We start from the raw sequence: 19,021 nt of genomic DNA, 5'->3' as shown, positions 1-19,021 counted from the left end.
TCTAAACATGCTAGGGGTCAGAATATATGAGGGAATCGGCAACTGGGAGCCCATGAGATTCATATGGTCCCACAAAACTACCAAACCCAGAGATAAAAAAGTGCAGAAGGTCTATTTGGATCACTTTGTTCATTGTAGTCACTCTGTGGCCGTGTGAAAAATAATTGGCTATCTTATTGTATATTTGAATAAGAAGAGGGGGGTTATTATATTATTGGCAGTAGTCTTTCGAGGTGGGAAGGAAAGTCTTTGACACCTGCCACTTTCTCCTTTCTCAAAGCAACCCTCCAGCAAAATGAAGAGAGGGGCAGAGCATGAACAAAGCTATTTAGAATATAAACATTCTCCCCGTCCTGTTAAATTGCGGGGGGTTGGACTGGATGGCCCTCGGGGTCTCTACCAACTCTACAATTCTATGATTCTACGACTCTCCTGAAATCAGAGTTCCCTGGGCACATCTACTTATAAACCCCCTGATAATCAGTCCCTACCATCTGTCCCGCAGTTAGGTTTGCGGTGGGCCAGAAAAATATTTTCCTGCTATTATACCCAGTTTTATTTATACCCAATAAAACAAGATTCCCTGGCCATCCTTTTATGGAAAATGCCTCCTGTGCGCAGACTCTCTCTCTCTCTCCCTCTCTAGAAAGCATGGAATAGCTGAGTTGGCAATGAGATCAGTTGCTATGTATGGGAATACCATAGGACAGACAGCTCCATTTACATTGTACTATAAATGGGCAGTGTAAATGCCAGTAGCTAGACTGGGCGAAAAAAAGGCTGACCTCACTCTCCCAACACACAGGAGAGACCAAAACCTGAACACAATCAACAGCAATTCACACCCATTCCCCACACAGAAACCCACTTCCCTGTAGGAAATCTCATGCAGCCTTTCTGTGTACCTTCATCCCTGATAAGGCATTTGACTGACTATACAGTTGTTGGAGAACCAGTAGCACTTCAGCGCTGTGAATCAGAGTGGTGCTGGTGGGGGTCCTCTGAAAGAGCTCTCGATCACGACATCGTGACTTTCCCCATGGCGATAATTTTCCGCACAAGTCCCTGTTACAAGAAATCTCTGCCCATGTGCAAGCCTGGATAGCTCAGTTGGTTAGAGCGTGGTGCTGATAACGCCAAGGTTGCAGGGTCGATCCCCGTATGGGACAGCTGCATATTCCTGCATTGCAAGGGGTTGATGATCCTCAGTGTCCCTTCCAACTCTACAGTGATGTATATAAAGGTGGGAGGTGGTGGTGGTGGTGGTGGTGGTGATGATGATGATGATGATAATGTATTTATAACCTGCCCATCCGGCAGGGTTTCCACAGCCACTCTGGGTGGCTCCCCACAGAATATTTAAAACACGATAAAACATCAAACATTAAAAACTTCCCTAAAGAGGGCTGTCTTCAGATGTCTTCTAAAAGTCACATAGCTGTTTATTTCCTTGACATCTGATGGGAGGGCATTCCACAGGGCGGGCGCCACCACCAAAAAGGCCCTCTGCCTGGTTCCCTGTAACCTCATTTCTCACAGTGAGGGAAGCACCAGAAGGCCCTCGGCGCCTCAGTGTCCAGGCTGAACGATGGGGATGGAGATGCTCCTTCAGGTATACTGGGCTGAGGCCGTTTAGGGCATTAAAGGTCAACACCAACACTTTGAGGTGAGGGGTCATGAACACCAGCCACACAGCAACATCTCTGAAATATGTCAGGACTCAGGCCTGACTTCTCTGTTTCTGGCCCTCTTGTGTTGCTTGGATATGAGAAGAACCCAGTGCATGACCAGGAACCCTGATCGAGCAGGATCTCCAATCAAACAATGACATATTCATATTCAAGCAAATGCAGGAAGACGCTCCCTCTAGACCTTCCCTGATCAACCTGGGAAAGCCAGGGACCCAGTGGATGGGCATATTAGGCAACCGTGTCTCCTGCATGTGCTAATATATCATTTTGGGGCACAACTCCCTAACAAGGTTATAGTGCAATTTTCTCTGATGCATTATGCCGGCATTCAGCATCAACTTCATATTCTTTTTAGGTTTCCTCCTGCCTTATGAGCTGCATGACAGCCAGACATTTGACAGGCGAAGCCTTCCTATATTTCTTTGCTATGAGATGCATTTGTGCAATTCCTGGTGCTGATAAGAACATAAGAAAAAGCCCACCGGACCAGCCCATTGACTCAAGCACCTTGTCTCCTACTGTGGACAATATGATGCCTCTTGGCAAGCCCACAAACTGGGCATGAGGACCCTGGAACTTGGAGGCCACATTGACTAGTGGCAGGGCCGGTCCAAGACATTTTGGCACCTGAAGTGAACCACCAAATGGCACCCCTCCCCCCCTCCCTGCCAGAGAACATGGGGTGATCACATCGGTAATCCACTGCTTATATTTCAAATCCTGCCCACAACTTCATGTATGGGTGATACTTTGATAGATAATCCATCAGTGGTCTCTGTTCCTCCTTAAACACTTCGTCATTATGTCCTCTTAGTTCGGCAGTGAATTTTGCCATTTCAGCATAGTCCATCAGTTTCAAAAGCCTTTCCTCCTTTGTTGGTAATCCTTCTCTCCCTCCCCCCCCCCCCAAATATCCTTATGATTGCTGTACAATATGCCGCCGGCTGCCCACCCCCGGCTTCACATTATCCTTTTTGAACTATGTTTATTCTGTGTGGGATGCAGCTCTAAAATGCGCAAGAGACCACTAGGAAAAATTAGGCATACCTAACCTAGTTCTAAGAAGGAAATGAAGTTTATTTTGTCCTCGTGGAGACACTGCGGGCCAACCAGCATTTATATGCCAAGCAAGATCCTTCTTACTTTGAGGACTGATGTTGTAGGTGAAGAGATTCTCTGTCTGTTCAGTTTACAAAACTGCTGACTGATGTCAACTCTAAGTGCGCTTTATTTGTTTATGTTTCAGACACATGTCCGCACGGAAATCAATTTCAGTTTACAGCAGTTGCTGAGAAAATAAACAGTCCTCAGTAGCATGCAAAGAAACGGTTGTGGACTGAGAAAAAGTGCAGTTGACCTATATTGACCTATGAAACACAAGGCATTGCCAAGACCTACTTAAGGGTTGGCTCACACCCTTAGCTATTGAGAGACCTCGTGATTATATCTTAATGGCTTCTGTTAGCTGCTTAGGCCTTGGCATCATGTGCCAACGATTTCCAGCACCACCAACAGTTGTCAATAAATAAACCTCCCTTTGGCTTAACATTTTCAGAATCAGAACTAAAGTGGTTCAAGGCCAAATTCTTCTACACTAGCTGGAAACACAAAAAATGGAGGACTACATACCCCTCAACTGCTCTGGTTAAATTGGGACATCCTGTTTTTTTGGCTCCAGGCTCACGTGCAAGTCACGTGACTCCCCTGAGAATGTGGCCCGGAAGACACACAGCCCGGGTTGGGGGCTGGACATGTTAGAGGGTATGAGGCTAGATGCTGCAGAAGGGGAACACTTTCCAAAGTGTTCAGGGCAAATGCTCTGCTTTGTAAAGCCATCCCTTTAAGGTGTCTGGTCTGGGCTGCCCAGATGATTAGACACCCCTCTTGGCCTCGCTGATGTGGTCCAAAGGAAAGCAGAGCAATACATTTGACACTAGCTTGGCTGCAGGAGTTGCTGGAAGGAGACACCATCCAACTATCTTAGGGATTCCACTCTAACTTTGCGTAGGGTTTTCTCCTTAGCCTCTTCTTCTCCCAAATATATCCTACAAGCCAGCAGAGATTAAGGATCAGAGTTTTCCTTCTCCTAGATGGGCTACATTGCCAGGTTGACAGGCCCCATCTTCCCCTCACTTTCTTCTCCAGCATGTGCATAAACCACTTTCTTGACCATTGGACCCACTGTTGGTCTCGTCTGCTCAATCTGTCAGAGCTGCAGAGGAAATCCTGGGCTAATCTGTTTTAATTGTGTTATAAAAATGTGGCACCAGAGGGCACTATAGAGCAGTGATTTGTTGCCAATGTAAAATTGCATATTACACGTGTGGGGTTTTTTTAAAAGTGTTTTTACAAATCACTGTAGATCCAGCCCCTAACTCACCAAGGGTTTGAGACCCATCGGCTGCCCTCACCTTGTTTAGCCAGCCTTCTGAAGCCATTCCCAGGGTGTGGCCACTGTCACACGCTGACAGCTTCTATTGCATAGCTGTCAAGTTTTCCCTTTTCTCGCGAGGAAGCCTATTCAGCATAAGGGAGAACTTGACAGCTATGGACAGGTGAGAGCTGAGTGCAGGGTGGGAACCAAAAGTGGACAAAGTACTTGAGAAGAAGCACAATGTGTCCCTCACCAGAGATACTACCCGTCCCCTAATATACACCCCAATTTACAGTGGTACCTTAAGTCCGTTCTTAAACCAAAGCATTCTTAAACCAAGGCGTGCTTTCCCATAGCAGCGGGGGACTCAATTTACAAAGGGAACACACTCAACAGGAAGAGAAACATGTTCTCGTTCCAAGGCAAAGTTCACAAACCAAAACACCTGGTTCTGGGTTTGCAGCGTTCTTAATCCAAGTTGTTCATAAACTAAGCTGTTCTTAAACCAAGGTAACACTGTATATGAAAACCTGCTGGAAGGGAGGAGCAGGGAAAACATTCAGTAGGAGTTAACCAACGTTCAGAAGGGTAAAGGTTTTTTTAAATGTAGTTATTCTAAGGACATTGTTTTTAGTCATTTACGGTGGAACGGTACCCCTGCCGTAGTGCAGCAGCGATGGAAGGAATGTAATTTCTAGGAGCTTAACCCTTGTTTTATTATCCTGTAGACGTCCAGTTAAGTTGACTTCAGATTCAAAGCCAAGCAAGCAGAGGAAACATAAACCCTTCTGGGTGACAGGAAAGGATGGGAGGGAGGGGTCATTTTTAAAGTGCCCCAGAGCGCAGGCTCCAGTCTCTCTCATCCACAGTGGCAGCAGGGTCACACTAGAAACTTCTGTGGCTAGCTAGGACTTCTCAGGTGAAATCCATTTCCCCTTCCCCCTGCCTTTTCTCATTCTTTTCAAGAAATATTCTCGTAGACATTGTGCTGGTCAGTCCTGGGAAGGCTCTGTTGCTGAGAAGGGTAAGGCTGCTCTCTAATCCTGTTCTTATTGAGCTGATTAGCTTTCTGGGTTTCTGAGCGTTCCTAGGTGGTGGGTGGTGGTGTTCCTTCTATTTAAGAGCTGAATATGCCCTGGGATGAATTCCCTCCAGGCTACAAACTTAACGTGGCCAGCTATAGCTATGGGGCGGGGTGGAGGCCCTTAGGAAAATCAAGTTGGCAAAGGCTTTCCTTTAACTGCGTGTTTTCCTGTACAGTTTTTGACATGTAACTCGGTGAAAGTTTGCTCCAAGAAAAAGCCGCAAGGATTTTGCTGCTAAAATCTCACAGGGCTGGAACTTCCCTGCTAGCATGTCTCTCGAGTCGTAGGAAAAAAAACACGGTTTTAAATATTGATAAAATTGGGGGTTTTTTATAAAAAAAAACCTGAGCTACAAATCCTTACCTAGATCTTATATTAATCTTTAAATATGTAAATGATACTTGGCTGTCTTTAAATGTCCATTGCACTTGCCAAAGGAACATCAGCATAGCCAGCTAAGAGAGAATTGATATGTATCCAAAGCATGCTGGCTATTTTCAACCTGTACCGATGAAATAAACAGATTTTTTAAATTTATTTATTTAGTAATGGAGAACAAAAAGGGCTGCAAATGTATACCTGGCAATATTTCTTTTTCTCCTTTCGAAAGAATTAAAACCCCAGTCAAGAAATGCACTTTAAACTGGACGTGCCTTAAAATGGCAAGCGGCTTTGAGAGACCCGAGAGAGCGATGCTATTCTTGGAAACGTCCCTGATAGGTTTCAACAGATGCAGCTTGAGGAATGCAGCTGGGGGGGGGGAGCAGCTGACCCGCCACTTTGGCAAAGTGACATTCTGGGACCTCTGCTCATTCTGGTACACGGGCAATGGTTGATGCTTCTAACACACACACACACACAATCATCTCGCTCACTTGCACATAGCTGCCACCTAGCAGGAGGGACTGGGTGACCCGGGGGGGGGGGGGAATGCCATGCCTCCTGAAAGAGGAACTAACCATTCCTTTCTATACTTAAAATGCTGAATGGCTCATGCTTTTTTTTTTTTTAAAAAAAAAAACTCTGTTCAAAAAAGAGCTAGTGCAGATGGCACTCCACTATACAGCATTACTTAATCCTTGCCTGTTTTAACATTTGGCAGTTCTCTTTGAAGGGGACTCGCAGGGGCTTATTTCGGGCTGCTGATGCACTCGCTTTATCTAAGATGTTCATTACATCTTGATTTTCCTCTTCCTCCAAGCAGATCAAATGTGGTATACGTATTCACTATTCTATCCTCAGGATGACTCTTGGAGTTTGGTTGTGCTGAGAAAGAGTGGCTGGTGCAAAGTTATGCTCTATGTATGGCTTAGAGAGGATTTGAACTCAGGTCCTAGTCTACCTTATCTAGAGCATCCAAAACCATGTAGTTCGATGTTTCACTCTGTCACAAACCCTCCAACATCTCTCTGATGAAAATGTTGTTGTTTAGTCATTTAGTCGTGTCAGACTCTTCGTGACCCCATGGACCAGAGCACGCCAGGCACTCCTGTCTTCCACTGCCTCCCGCAGTTTGGTCACGTCCCGTTCCATAATGATAATTTTACTATTTATACCCCTGTTCTACCCAATTCAGTAGTAGTTAGGTGTGAAAGAGCCACAACTTTCAACTTGATTTATTATTTCAAAATTGTATGTTTCTTTTTCATTGTTTTCTCTTAACCTAGTCATGCTGTTTTGGAGGAAAATAATTCCCTCAGGCTTCAGCAGGCCTCTGAGTCTATCTACAACAGAGAAGAGAAGGACGGAGGCAGTCTCCAGTTTAAGTGAATAAATATGCACACTCCCAATTCCTAAACATATTGATTTGGAACTTCACCTGGTGGGACTTGCTTCGTACTAAATGTGCTTTAGGATTGGGCTGCGAATCCTATCTGTTGGTCAGCTTGTCCATACTACAAAAATAGAAAAAAAGAAAAAATAGGGCTCAAGGACAATGCATGATTTTCTCAGGTTATGGGCCCAGCAACCCTGTGAAGCAGATTTATTTATTTATTTTAAATTTTTATATACCCCCTTTTCATTATGTAGGTCTCAAAGCAGCTTACAATCATGGTATATGATATACATAACTTAAAACAGAAATTAAGCCTAATTTTTAAACCTCCTATATAAAATAATGCTGCAAAACGTCTCAGAAGCATTCAGGGTGCAAAAGCCTCCAGAAATAAAACTGATTTGACCAGGCATCCGAAGCTCTGTAGGGACAGTACCTGTAAACTTCTTGTGGCAAGGAGTTCCACCGAGTTGGACCCACAACTCTAAAAGCTCAACTCATTAACATGAGTCAGATACTGGCCCACAGCAAACCACTAATATGACTCCCTGCTGTGATCTCAGTGTCCGACTTGGGGTGTCAGTCTCTGCAGTCAGTGGTTTGCAGAAGGTCAGCCATTCATCCTAGCTTATTGAACTCCCTTCAAATTGAGGTCAGACAGGCCCACTCCCTATTGAAAGTCTGAATATATATTTTTTATTATTTCAGCAGGCGTTTTAATTGATGTTTGATTTTGTAATTTTAGCTGGTTTTTCTTTTTGGTATTACATTTTTACAAACCACTTGAGGAGTACGAGTTTGACATGAGACACTGAGCAGATACAAACCACCGTTTACCAAGCAACATTTATTCACCTTGCATGAGGTTACAGATGTGTGTGATTGCGGAGTTTTCCATAATCTCCTTCTTATTTTTCTGTTTCCGCTTGCCACCTGCAAGGATGCTTTGCAGTCCTTTTCAGTGAGATGCTGAAAACCAATGCACTGAAATACAGGTCTAAAAGTTGTCCTTTTCTCCTTCTTCTCCTTCTCCTTCTCCTAGCTAGCTCCTGGCTGTGATATTATATTGCAGTCATGGCGCCCAAGAAGAAGAATGTCAAGAAGAGCAAGGCGGATATCAATGAGCTGACCATCATCGTGGAAGACGGTCCTCTCAGCAAGCTGAACGGCTTGAACGGCCTTTTGGAAGGGGGGAATGGCTTCAGCTGTGTCTCGACGGAGGTTTCCGATGCTCTCTACAGTCCCAACCTTTTGGAAGGGTTGTGCAGGATGAGGCTGGAGAACTTTCTCTGCGATTTAGTCATCGGTACCAAAACAAAGTCTTTTGATGTCCACAAAGTGGTGATGGCTTCCTGCAGTGATTACTTCCACAACATCTTGAAGAAAGATCCATCAACCCAGAGAGTGGACCTCAACGATGTATCTCCCCTGGGCCTAGCTACTGTCATTGCATATGCCTACACAGGAAAGCTCACTCTCTCGCTGTATACTATAGGTAGCATCATCTCCACCGCCATCTACCTTCAGATTCATACCCTTGTGAAGATGTGCAGTGATTTTTTGATGCAAGAAATCAACGTGGAGAATTGCATGTATGTTGCCAACATTGCTGAGACATATGGACTCAAAACCACCAAGGAAGCAGCTCAGAAATTCATTAGAGACAACTTCATTGAGTTTTCCGAATCGGATCAGTTCTTAAAGCTCACTTTTGACCGGATCAATGAACTTCTTGCAGACGATGACTTGCAGTTGCCTTCTGAACTTGTTGCATTCCAAATTGCAACGAGGTGGCTGGAATTTGACCAAAAAAGAGCAAAATATGCTGCGGATCTGTTGAGCAACATTCGCTTTGGTACCATCTCTGCCCAAGACCTGGTGAATTATGTTCAGACTGTACCAAGAATGATGCAAGATGCAGATTGCCATAGACTTCTAGTAGATGCCATGAATTACCATTTGCTTCCCTACCACCAGAATACATTGCAGTCTAGGCGAACAAGGATTCGTGGAGGATTACGGGTCCTGGTTACGGTTGGGGGACGCCCAGCTTTAACAGAGAAATCCCTTAGCAGAGACATTTTATACAGAGACCCTGACAATGGATGGAAGAGGCTTACTGAGATGCCTGCTAAAAGCTTCAACCAGTGCGTCACCGTGATGGATGGATTCCTCTATGTGGCAGGTGGAGAAGACCAGAATGATGCCAGGAATCAGGCTAAGCATGCAGTCAGCAATTTCTGCAGGTAACTGGTTATTTATAGAGGTAGTATGTTCAGCACATAACAGCTCCGGAGAGGGAGGGAGAGGGAGATGCAGATACATAAACAGCAATAGAAGAACAATCTTTATTGAGGTTGTTGTTTTTAGCATAGGTGCCTGTGATTGATAAATGCCATCCAAGCCATGCCAAAAGAGAATGCAGTGATACCTTGGTTTACAAACTTAATCCGTTCCTGTAAGTCCGTTCTTAAACCAAAGCGTTCTTGATTTCCCATAGCAGCGGGGGACTCCATTTACAAATGGAACACACTCAACAGGAAGCGGAACATGTTCTGCTTCCAGGGCAAAGTTCACAAACCAAAACACCTGCTTCCAGGTTTGCAGCGTTCTTAATCCAGTTGTTCATAAACTAAGCTGTTCTTAAACCAAGGTACCACTGTACCTGCAAAGGTCAATTATTAATTTTGGAAGGAAAAAACAGCCAGAAAAATGGCCTTTGTGACAAAGTTAGATTAACAGCGTCCCTATTTATATGTTTACAACGGGGTTGTTGTAGGCATGCAAAGAGGAAAAAGCATGTACAAGCATGCTAGCTCCACTCCCTGTTTCCACTGACATTTGAATGTTCAAGGGTGACTGTCTCATGCAGGAAAGCCTCTTGCAGCCATGGAAGACAATGGGGACACAGCAAGCAGGCTCATGCACGCTCCCCATTCGTTGTGTGTTTAAGTCCCATTATGAACGCCTGAATAATTCAAATGTCTCGGATGATATGCATGTTGGATGAGACTCAAATGCTTCTCAACCCTAGAGCTGTTGATGCTTCACAGTTGGCGTATTAATTTGAAATAGGATTATACAGGCACGTTTTCCTTTTCTTTGTCATAGTAATATATTTACTGGCCTATATGAAATAAGTTATAACGTAAGGGCATGAGACTCTTAATATCAGGGTGACTGTTTCGAGCCCCACATTGGGCAAAATATTGCATTGCAGGGAGTTGGACTAGATGACCATTGGGGTCCCTTCCAACTCTACAATTCTGATTCAAAATGGTGTAAGGCATCAAGTGCATTTGCTTTATTACCCTACAACTGGGGTGTGGAACAGAGATGCAGATGTTTCTCCCATTAGTCCAAGCAAGACATGGGTGCTAGGAGTTGTGCTTCAGCAACCTCTGGAGGATAAAAGGTACCCTTCACCTGGCCTACAACACAGAAAAGGACCCTTTATCTTCTTTCTTTCTTTCTTTCTTTGGGTTATATTGCCAATATTAAAGTTGTCAGTGGGCCATGCTCAGGAGAATAAGCACACACTACCTTTTATGCACGGAAAACTGCAAACACACTGGGAGCCAGTATCCAATGATAACGGAGGTGTGGGGTAAATGCATCTGGGCTTCTCAAATGTGAGGGGTGGTGACCGTGTGACCGTGTGATGGCATCACTGATTTTCCATCTTTTCCTACAACATGCACTGCATCAACACTAAGCTAGGAACTGTACATGTTGTAGAAGTGGCCGTGTCCCCTAGACAGTTTTGTGGTCTATACATCATGCTTCTGGAAAGATTTGCAACGGGAGCCTCTTGTGACTAGGCAGCCAGAGCTGGGTCAGAATGGCCACTTACCGTCTTGCCAGTGAGTGGCAGTTGCAGCCCGACTTGGCATCTCCTCTCTCCCCCGGATGAGTAGATTTGGATTGTTTCCCTGTCCGCTCCTGCGGCCGCAGAAGCTCATGGGTTCCCACCTAACCCATCCTTCAAATGAGCCAAACTGTGGTGGGCCTGGGGAGGGGCATGGCCATCTACTTAGCCCAGCCAACCACTCAGCACAGCATCCAGCCAGCTGGGATGCTACCATGTTAATCTTAACATGAAAACCATCCAGTGCTGGAGATCTAGGTTTGGGGAAACATTTGGACAAGGTGTTCTCAGTAAACTTCAGTGGACCCTTGCCCACATCCCTGTCTCTATGCATCCTTCTCCCTTTGGGCTTAATCAACATCACCTCCCACAGAAAGTAGGCAGCACAAAGAGTCCTTGCTCCCCCTGCTCGCTTTGCCAATGCTTCTTCATCTTGCTCCTCCCTGCTCACTTGCTTGGCAGGCAAACAGGCAGAAGCAGCAAAGAGTTGACCATGGTCCCCCTACTGGCAGTGTGCGCCTTAGCAGGTGCCCAACAATGCTGACCCCTGAGAGCACCCCATAAACTCTCTCTCTCTCTCTCTCTTTTAATGCGAACATAAATAATTATACAACAAATCCTTCCCATCCTCCAAGTTGGTCATTCAGATGTAAGAGAGGCACCCTCAACACTGCTTGAAATGGCTTAGGTCGGAGATTGGGAGTTGTATTCAATGAAGTTTTACTCAGAGTAGACACACCGAAATTAGTCATCATGACTAAGTAAGGCCCATTAATTTCAGTGGATCTCCTCTGAATTGAACTTTGTTGACTATCACCCAAGGGAAGGCCAGAAGCACCAAGAAAGCTGAGTTGAATAAATGAATACATGACAAATTTTAATTCAAACATGATAAGACATGATGGACATGGGTAGGGAAAAAAGCACACAGACTTTTTATCCTGTCCTTACTCTAAGGAGCACATGATTTCTCTCCTCCTTGCCCAATAACCCTGTGAGGTAGATTTGGCTGTTGGCAGGGGTGAAACTAGACTTTATTTCACCCGGGTCAAAGACTCCCCCATGTGCACTTGCACACACACACACACACACACACACACACACACACACACACACACAGGCTGGGAGTCTCAATGGTGCCCCTCTGGAGGCTTCACACAGGGCAAAAACCCAGCTAGCCCCTCCATAGCTATGGCACTGGCTGCTGGTGGCCCGGGTGTCCCAGGTCTCATGTTGTTTATTATAAATTCCCCATTCTTCCTCCCAGAAGCTCAGAGCGACTTATGCTTGGCTCCCAGGCAGAATTGCATTGAGTGCCTTGATTGCACATCATGTACCTATTTTGCTGAGTATTCGTGCAGAGCACATGGAACGAGAAAATAACTCCCTTTGCAGTTTTCCCCAACACGTGTATATGTAGCAAAAGAGGCAATGTGTACGATCCCTTAAACTGGAGCAGTGGCTGTAGCTCAGGGCTACAGCACATGCTTTTAAGATGCCCTGGCATCTCCACAGATCGGCCGAGGAGACAAAACTGGGCTAGATGGGCAAACAGTCTGGCCTATAAGGCAGTTTCCTCACTGTGAATCTGAGGGTGCTCATCAGGCAAGTCCTTCTGCAATCTGTCCGCGCTGTCATGAACATTCCAACATTTCTTCCATGTGTTTATAGGGATGTTAGAGGAAATGGCTTTGTGAGTTCCGTGTATGGATGCCAGTCTTACATGAGGATCACCCACAGGAGAAACATGGGATAGCAAGTGCTTGATGCAACCCTGTATAACCTCCCCACATGCAACTTAGAATGAACGCTCAATAAATAGCTGACATAGTCTAACCACTTGATCAACTTTGTATAAACAAATTTGGCAAATGCTTGGTGAACAGGTTGTCTGGAAACAGCCACTATGTCCAAATTAAAGCAGGTTACAAACTTTTTTTCTTTTTGTAGCTGAAAGCAGAGTCAGGAGAGAGAGGAATATAGCGATTGAGGAACCTTTTTTAAATTTTATATTATTGCAGAGTCGTAGGCCCTTGCAAGACAACTAAACAGCAAGGCTGATGTTATTTTCTTTTGATACTTTATTTCCTGCTTCTTAGAATTAGAAACATATAGCAATGCAACAAATATTCCTATTCTCACGGGGCAAATTTTAAGAATGTAGCCATATTAATCTGTTGCCAAGAAAACAGCAAACAATATTGTGGCCTCTTTAAAAACAAACAGGTTCATTGTAGCATAAGATTTTGTAGATTGCAAATGTTACAAATCAGACTGGCTAGCAGCAACTATATTGGAAGATTCTGTTACCCAAATTCTAAACATTTGGGCTAGTATATTTTCTGAAGTTACTACCATATAAAGCCAGGATTTTAATCCTACAGTTTCCTCACTGCTGTCTGAAGCATTATGAATAGTGCTATTGGACATTTTAGGAAAGGGATGAAGGTTTCGTAAATATGACTTGAGAAGCCAGACGTGTTTACATTGACAAGTTATCTGTTAACCTCAGTGGCCACAAGAATGCCAGGACTGAAATTCTGATTCCAGAAAGTCAATAGAAAATACACCCTCATTTCTTCTGTGATCCAACCAGATGGCCTCTTTCTCTTGCCCCTCCTCCCAATTTTACAGTAAATTATAAACCGCCTTAGGTGCCTTGGCAGAAATGCGGCATATAAATTAAATGAATAAATACATAGATTCTATGTAGTTACATACAAATAACAGATGGGCTCATTTCACAGAAAATATAATAAAATGTAATGAAACTAGAATATGTTACTCCACAAAGTGCCATTTCTGGGCATTTCCAATATTAGATTTTGAGTCATGTACTTTTAACTACGTTAACAAATAGTAAGAACATTCTCCAAGGGAGAAGTTTGCTTTCTCCATCTCTCTTTTCGTATGTGTATATGCATATGTTTTGTCTTAGCATTCATGTACTATAGTCACTGGGCATTTCAAACATTTCTGGGAAATAACTAGGGACAAATGAAATCAGTTTACTAAGAGCGGTGAGATTATATTAAATGTCCATTCAGTTTGGTTTTATTAGTGAGCTAGCAATTTGATTTTCCACATGCCAGAATCAAAAGAATAGATACAATATGCATACTAAACTCAAGCTTTTTCCAGTACTCACATGCAACAAATTACTGGGTGATATTCAACATTAGTCATAATCAGAGGAAGCCCAATGATTTTAATATATCTACTCTGAGTATGACTTCATTAGGTATCACTCACTGGAACATAAGGAGGGAATAAGTAATGAAGTACATAATAAATAATATGAAATGTGCATATTATTAAACCTAGTTTTAATACAGAGCTGTTGCCAAGCAAGATTCAAACATCTTACTGAGACCAGCCTGCTGCTGGTACAGCAATAATTTAACACAATTGATGTCAAATGGTTAATCTCATTCATTGCCTCTCCATTTTTGTTCGTTGATTAAACTATGGACCTGTTGAGCAAGCAGCTCAGCCAATATTACAATTCTTATGCTTTCCTTGGGATCATTCTTTCAGTGCCAACTCCTTTCCCCATTGTTTTTACATGTCTCCATGCCTGAAACCAAGGTAATGCTATCCAGCTGTACTCTCATGCTATGTTGTCACTCTAAAAAGGCACTTTTGGGGGCCGTGACCTCCCATGGTGTCCAAAAACATTTTTGGGGGGTGAGAGATATTACTCCGGAGAAAAGTGATTTTTCATGTTGAGAGCACAGTGTAGGTCATGTGACTCACTTGGGAGCACATTCCGGAAGATGCTGGTTTTTGTTTGGGCTCCGGAAAAGTTGGACGGTATGCCATATAAGCAATGAGCAGTTTGGGGGAGGGGGTGATTTCAACTAGGAAAACAGTACAGGAGATAAGAGAGTAATACAGACTTTTTGGGCAACACTATGGCCCTGACCTTTAAAGCCCTAAACAGCCTTGGCCCAGTATACCTGAAGGAGCATCTCCACCACCATTCGTTCAGCCCAGACATTGAGATTGAGTACTGAGGGCCTTCTGGTGGTTCCCTTACTGCGAGAAGTGAGGTTACAGGAAACCAGGCAGAAGGCCTTCTCAGTAGTGGCACCCGCCCCATGAAATACCCTCCCATCAGATGTCAAGGAAATAAACAACTATCTGACTTTTAGAAGACATCTGAAGGCAACCCTGTTTAGGGAAGTTTTTAATGCTTGATGTTTTATTATGTTTCTAATATTCTGTTGGGAGCTGCCCAGAGTGGCTGGGGAAACCCAGCCAGATGGGTGGGGTATAAATAATAAATTATTATTATTAAATTATTATTATGATTCACTTTGGGCTGATCGCTGCTTTTAGTTTTGGGGAAAGCTAAGATCCGATAATGGGCTTGCATCTAGTTTAGCCCTTAATAATGGCAATGTTTGGGAGTCTTCATTTCTGAGAAAAGTAGCAAACAAGAGAGTGGCAGCTACAGCAAATGCAAATGTTGTGACTTAGAACTGTCGATGAAGTTCGTATCTGGATCGCACCAATAATCCTTCCCCCCTCCCTATTTCTTTCAGGTACGACCCTCGTTTCAACACATGGATTCACCTGGCCAGTATGAATCAAAAGCGCACCCATTTCAGCCTGAACGTGTTCAACGGTCTCCTTTTCGCCGTGGGCGGCCGCAACTCGGAAGGGTGTCTCTCTTCAGTCGAATGTTATGTCCCGGCAATTAATCAATGGCAAATGAAGGCCCCTCTGGAGGTGGCTAGGTGCTGCCATGCTAGCGCGGTCATAGATGGTAGGATCCTGGTCACTGGAGGCTACATCAATAACGCTTATTCCCGCTCTGTTTGCATGTATGACCCGGCTAGCGACAGCTGGCAAGACAAGCCCAGCCTGAGCACCCCTAGAGGCTGGCACTGCGCCACTTCCCTTGGGGAAAAGGTCTATGTCATGGGAGGGTCCCAACTGGGAGGCCGAGGGGAAAGGGTAGACGTGCTTCCTGTGGAGTGTTACAGTTCTTACTCCGGCCAGTGGAATTACGCCGCTCCTCTCCCAACTGGCGTGAGCACTGCCGGCGCTTCCATCCTCAATGGGAAAATTTACTTGGTGGGAGGCTGGAACGAAATAGAAAAGAAATACAAGAAATGCATTCAGTGCTACAACCCTGGTCTTAATGAATGGACCGATGAGGATGAGTTGCCGGAAGCCACTGTCGGAGTGTCGTGCTGTACCATTGCCATGCCCAATACCAAAAACCGGGAATCCAGGGCTAGCTCAGTATCTTCAGTGCCAGTCAGCATTTAAGTATTTAAAAACGTAGGTTTAGAAAGACTAGGTTAAACCTTTTTTTTTAATGTTTACCTTTACGTGCCTATAGGAAGGGGTGGGTGCGGGGTGGGGGAGGCGACCTTTGCTTGCCAGTTAATTTCAGTTCTGCAAAACCAGCCCATTTTCATGTAATTGGAAATGCATGGTATGGCCTGAGAATTTTTTAAAAAATGTAAGGCATTTGCCACGTCAGGACAAAGCCACAGGCCTCTGACTTTAAACATTAAAAGCACCTCGCTTCTTTCGAGAGCTGTTTCCCAGGTTGCACAGCTTATTTGGATAAAGTTCTCAAGAGCTGGAGCTTCGGCCTAAAAGGGGATAGGCAAAGACATCCAACATATATCGGAAAATATAGTACTCGCATGCTATGTAAAACTAACATGCCGTTATCCCAGGACTATTCTTTTCCTTAATCAATTTGTATTCCACTTAATATTTTAAAATCTCTTTGGGTTGCAATGCATAGGGCTGTTTCAAACATCTCAGAGTGCCCAAAATACACTTGTTACCTGCATATGCATTAGATTTCCTTCCTTCCACCATTTCCATGCAGGGGTGAGACAGCAGACCTACAGTTCAACTTTGGCATTTCTAGACTTTGGCCAACCTTCTCCAGTTTAATAACATCATTTTCACATAAAAGTTCTGCTCTAGGTTAATTAACATAGATCAGAGACTGTGATCTATTCCCACCATCATTAAACTGGCAGTGATCTACCCATTGGATTGACCAGAGTCGTTGAGCTTTTGGGGGGAGGAAGTAGGCTTAATTTTGTGCGCCTTTGTGCTCAACTTTGGCCACTTTTGGAAGAACTTCACTGGTTGACATTTGGGGCAGGAGGAGCATCGGTGCCATGGTGCCCCCGGGGCTGTACCACAAAGAGTTTGCCAGCACGGGCCACCAGGCTGGGCTTCAGATCTGGTGGATTGAGAAACTGGATCTTCCTTAACACCAAGTTAAGAAAGGCCACTCTATAGAATGAAGAGCAGGTAGGAGCTGCTATTAAAAAATGGCCTTTTCACTGTGAAGGAATGTAATAATACAACACACCCACCCCTCTCTGAGTTAATGGCAAAGCTCCCATTGATCTTGACAGCTCTGGATTGTATTCCAAGAACTCAATGCTCTTGGCTGTGTATTCAGAAGTAAGCTCCATTGAGCTGAATGGAGTTTACTTCTGTAGCGGTGTCAGAGGATTGCAGTTTGAATGGAAATTCATCTTGGTCATACCATGCAGCTATTTTTGAAATCTAAAAACTTTGGGGGGGGGAATTACAGCATTTTTATAAACACTACTTCATTAGATCTATAACAACAACAACGGTTTGTACATTACTTTTTAAAAAAATAAAAACTAACCACGTGGTATTCTAAAATATAAGCTTAATGGCTCATAGTAATAGGTAAGCTAAAATTGGAAAAACACTTTGGTCCAATAAGGTAGTTTTAAGTAGTATTGTTTAGTGTAGAATGCCAGCGCCTTATTGTTAATTTAATAAAGCATTGCCATTTGAATTGCTTATATTATGTAGTATGGAAGAAGAATAGCCAGCTTTAACTAGATGAGTCTGAAAAGCGTTCCTCTCCCCCCGCCCGCCCCCGCCCGTTTATATACTTGAATGGCCCTGTCCATGTTGCTGAGTCATATTTCAAACCAATAATGTAAAAAATAGAAATAATCTCTGTCTCTTCACAATCTGCAAGAAAAAATGACCCCAAATTGTTTTGGGTTTTTTGTTTATTTATATTTATTTATTTATGTGTTTGTGTGTGTGAGAGAGAGAGAGAGAGTGGGAAGTGGAATAGTTCAGGAGTGGCTCTGTCTAGGGGCAGACCACCCCCAAGCTAAGTATCGGGGGGGGGGGGCATAGGCTCTGATAGGTTTAAAATCAAGAGCGGCCAGAAGTCAGGCTGATATCCCATGCCTGGTGGGCCTTCTGGTGCCTGCTGGGATTCTTGCAACATTCTGAACTAGAATCTTTGTTTGATTCATCAAGGCATTTCTTACACATGAGTCAAGCACAGCAGTGGCTGACATCACTTCCCAGTGCCCCCATTTTCAGTACATGGATGAGTGATGAGCAGCTGCCAGGGGTGCCAACTTGAATAAAATATGGGGGGGCAGGTAAGCCCCACCCTATATAATTGATCACATGATGTGGCGCACGCACACTATTTGAATGGCAATGCCCATCAACTGGGGGGTGGGGCGCAGGCCCCCCTCAAATATTTTATGGAGGGGGAGGCAAAGCCCTCTCTGCCCCTAGGAGTTGGTTCCTATGGCAGCTCCCATTGTAGTTTTCCCACAATGCCTTGCAGCAACACTACATAACTAGGGCTTTGTGGGCAATTGTGGCATCCAGCCGTGGCAAGAATGCAGACTCAGGGTCACTTCTACAATCCAGTTGTTCTTTTAGTGTTACGAGGTCTTTCTGAGTATACACACTGGCTTGGTGTGGTTGACAGATCAAAGGGATTCTACACCCCCTCACCCCCCCCCAAAAGTAGGCCATTCAGGTCAGCTTGCCTGCGATCTAAATGGGATGTATAGGTATAAGGCCTATGCACACAATTTCTCACGCCCTCCCTCATTTGGAGGGGGTAATGACTGCATGTTATTAAACATGAGCACATGTTTGTCTCCCTCGGATGTGACATTGAATGCAAGCTGGGAAGGAGAAGAGTGGGCATAGGCCCTCTGTGTACACGAAGAATGTATTGAGATAAAGTGAAGGTTAAGGAAGCTGAATTTTGTGTTTAGGTCTTGAGTTTGGCGGCGCATGTTGTCATTTTTATTTTTTGTCACTGTCAATTTCGCAGTCCACTTCCTGGCCCTATAAAACATGCTGTTTTCACCAGGCTCTTTTGCTTCCAGATAGCAGTTTCATTAATATAAAGGATGGGAGTTGTCTGCAGTGGTC

At 44.3% G+C, this 19,021-nt stretch overlaps 1 protein-coding gene across 2 annotated transcripts; it reads left to right on the top strand.

Moving 5' to 3' along the window:
- The first annotated feature begins 4,869 nt into the window (after positions 1 to 4,869).
- On the top strand, positions 4,870 to 17,817 carry KLHL31 (kelch like family member 31). 2 transcript variants are annotated; one of them, XM_035109788.3, is made up of 3 exons: positions 4,870 to 5,089; positions 7,970 to 9,173; positions 15,343 to 17,817. In XM_035109788.3, exons 2-3 carry the CDS (start codon positions 8,002 to 8,004, stop codon positions 16,073 to 16,075), a joined length of 1,905 nt encoding a protein of 634 aa, XP_034965679.1. In that variant the 5' UTR covers positions 4,870 to 5,089; positions 7,970 to 8,001; the 3' UTR covers positions 16,076 to 17,817. The 2 variants fall into 2 exon arrangements, with proteins under 2 accessions (XP_034965679.1, XP_088521885.1); XM_088665759.1 differs by having other exon boundaries at positions 4,918 to 4,984.
- Positions 17,818 to 19,021: the final 1,204 nt, after the last annotated feature.

This window comes from Zootoca vivipara, chromosome 3 (assembly GCF_965207765.1).
Source record: "Zootoca vivipara chromosome 3, rZooViv2.hap1.1, whole genome shotgun sequence".
NCBI classification, from domain to species: domain Eukaryota; kingdom Metazoa; phylum Chordata; class Lepidosauria; order Squamata; family Lacertidae; genus Zootoca; species Zootoca vivipara.
This window is presented reverse-complemented; position numbering and strand designations above follow the sequence as displayed.

Coding starts and splice junctions, on each gene's coding strand:
- KLHL31 (XM_035109788.3), top strand. CDS start 8,002: ATGGCGCCCAAGAAGAAGAATGTCAAGAAGAGCAAGGCGGATATCAAT. Junction 9,174..15,342: donor GCAGTCAGCAATTTCTGCAG/GTAACTGGTTAT, acceptor TATTTCTTTCAG/GTACGACCCTCGTTTCAACA.